Source organism: Myotis davidii, unplaced genomic scaffold (genome assembly GCF_000327345.1).
Source record: "Myotis davidii unplaced genomic scaffold, ASM32734v1 scaffold332, whole genome shotgun sequence".
Taxonomy (NCBI): Eukaryota; Metazoa; Chordata; class Mammalia; order Chiroptera; family Vespertilionidae; genus Myotis; species Myotis davidii.
Genome location: NW_006285779.1, coordinates 1869180 through 1870753, shown reverse-complemented (window position 1 = coordinate 1870753; position 1574 = coordinate 1869180). Strand labels below are relative to the sequence as shown.

Below are 1574 nucleotides of genomic sequence, written 5' to 3'. Positions count from 1 at the left end.
TAGGACTGGTGCTAGAACAAAGGCTGCAGGCAACGCTGTGCAGGAGGACCCGTGGGGGCACACGGGGTGAGGCCCCAGGCCTTACACTCAGGACGTAGCTCTGCCGAGGGGACTGCTGCTGCCATCCACCTTGGTGGTGACTCCAGGCACAAAGGTAGAGCCTGAGGTCTCTGAGAGGGGAACAGGTTTCGAAGACCCAGGAGGGTCAGGCCTACGTTTGGCATCACAGCCTAAGCTCACCTCCCCCAGGCGGTCTGCTGGGATTGTCTTAGCATCTCCACGGCTACTTGCTGCCCACCAGCATAGAAATCAGGGGCCCAGGCACATTCCTGTTCTGTTCTGCTTTTGACCTCAGATGACTCACTTCCCCTCAGATTTTCTGTGTGTCAGTTCATCTGTAGGATGGGCACAGTCATCCTTTGGTCTGCCTTCCTTTCAGAGCTCAAAATACCGGGAGGGAAATGAGCAGGGAGGGAAAAGGAGACCAGGCGCCACCCCTCTGGGAGGCTCCTCCACACACAGCCCAGAGAGGCTCCTGTGCACGGGCCTGCCCTCCCAGCAAACCGAAACCAAAACACACCCCGGGAACCAACTCACGTCCCGCAGACCCTGGGCAAGCGGCTGTTCAATGTCCTGGGCCAGAGTCGCCTGTGGTCCTGCAGGGGCCGCACTCAAACTGGACTCCTCTCCCCACCAACAGAGGCTCCTGCCGCTAAGGGCACTGAGGCACTTGGTCCACTTGGAGAGAACCTTGGAACCAGCAGCGCCCTGGACAGCCCTAGACCAGACAAAGCCTCAGCTCCCAGGGACAAGCCGGCTGCTGCAGGACCCTCCCTGGCCCCGGGACCTGGCTTCATCCCCCTGTCTGGGCCTTCTTCCCAGGTCCTGGCAGCCTTTAGCTCGGCAGGGGGCAGTCAGCTCACTCCCCAGACACCAGCCAACACCACCCCCCCCGTCCCTGTCCCCCCTCCCTAGGCCTTTCCTCAGACAACACACCAGGGGCCCAGGACCCTGGACCCACAGTGACGTCATGGCCTGCCCTCCCCCACCCCTGCCTGGACCCTGGCTTCTAGGAAGACCCTACATGGGGAAGCTGCTGTAGGGTGCCTCTGAGCTGGGAGCTACCCTCCCCAGGGACCTCAGAGGACACAGGACCCTAAACGTGGGGCGACAGCTATACCCACGCTGCCACCGGGCCTTGCATTAACACAGCCGGTTAATCACCCCGAGCGGTGGACACATTCCTCCACCACCAGGCAAACTGCTGGCCTGCAGCCCAAACCAACAGGGGAAACTTCAGCCTCTTCAGCCCTCTCCCCGCCAGATGGAAATAACGTATAGCTGCAGCGGTGGGGGAGGAGGCAGGGAACAAAACCAGCCGTCCAGTCCATCCGAGGAGCCGGCGGGACCCCCGAGCGGGCGGCCGGGGCACTCACCGCTTTCGTTCTTCTCGATGACATCCACCACCTCCCCGGCCTGGAGGCTCAGCTCCGAGTTCTCCTGCTTCTTATAGTTGGACACCACCACGTACTGTTCCAGGATCATGGGCTCGGCGCTGGTGTCGGCACCTGGCG

General features: G+C 61.9%; 1 protein-coding gene across 1 annotated transcript in view; it reads right to left on the bottom strand.

Annotated features, from left to right (window-relative positions):
- The window catches only part of SH3PXD2A (SH3 and PX domains 2A), a gene marked incomplete at its 3' end in the record, with an annotated part of 169961 nt that overhangs the window by 51267 nt on the left and 117120 nt on the right, over positions 1-1574 (bottom strand). Inside the window, exon 8 of the mRNA XM_015559269.1 lies at positions 1437-1568. Within this exon, the coding sequence (XP_015414755.1) occupies positions 1437-1568 (132 nt within the window). The remainder of the gene's footprint in view (positions 1-1436; positions 1569-1574) is intronic.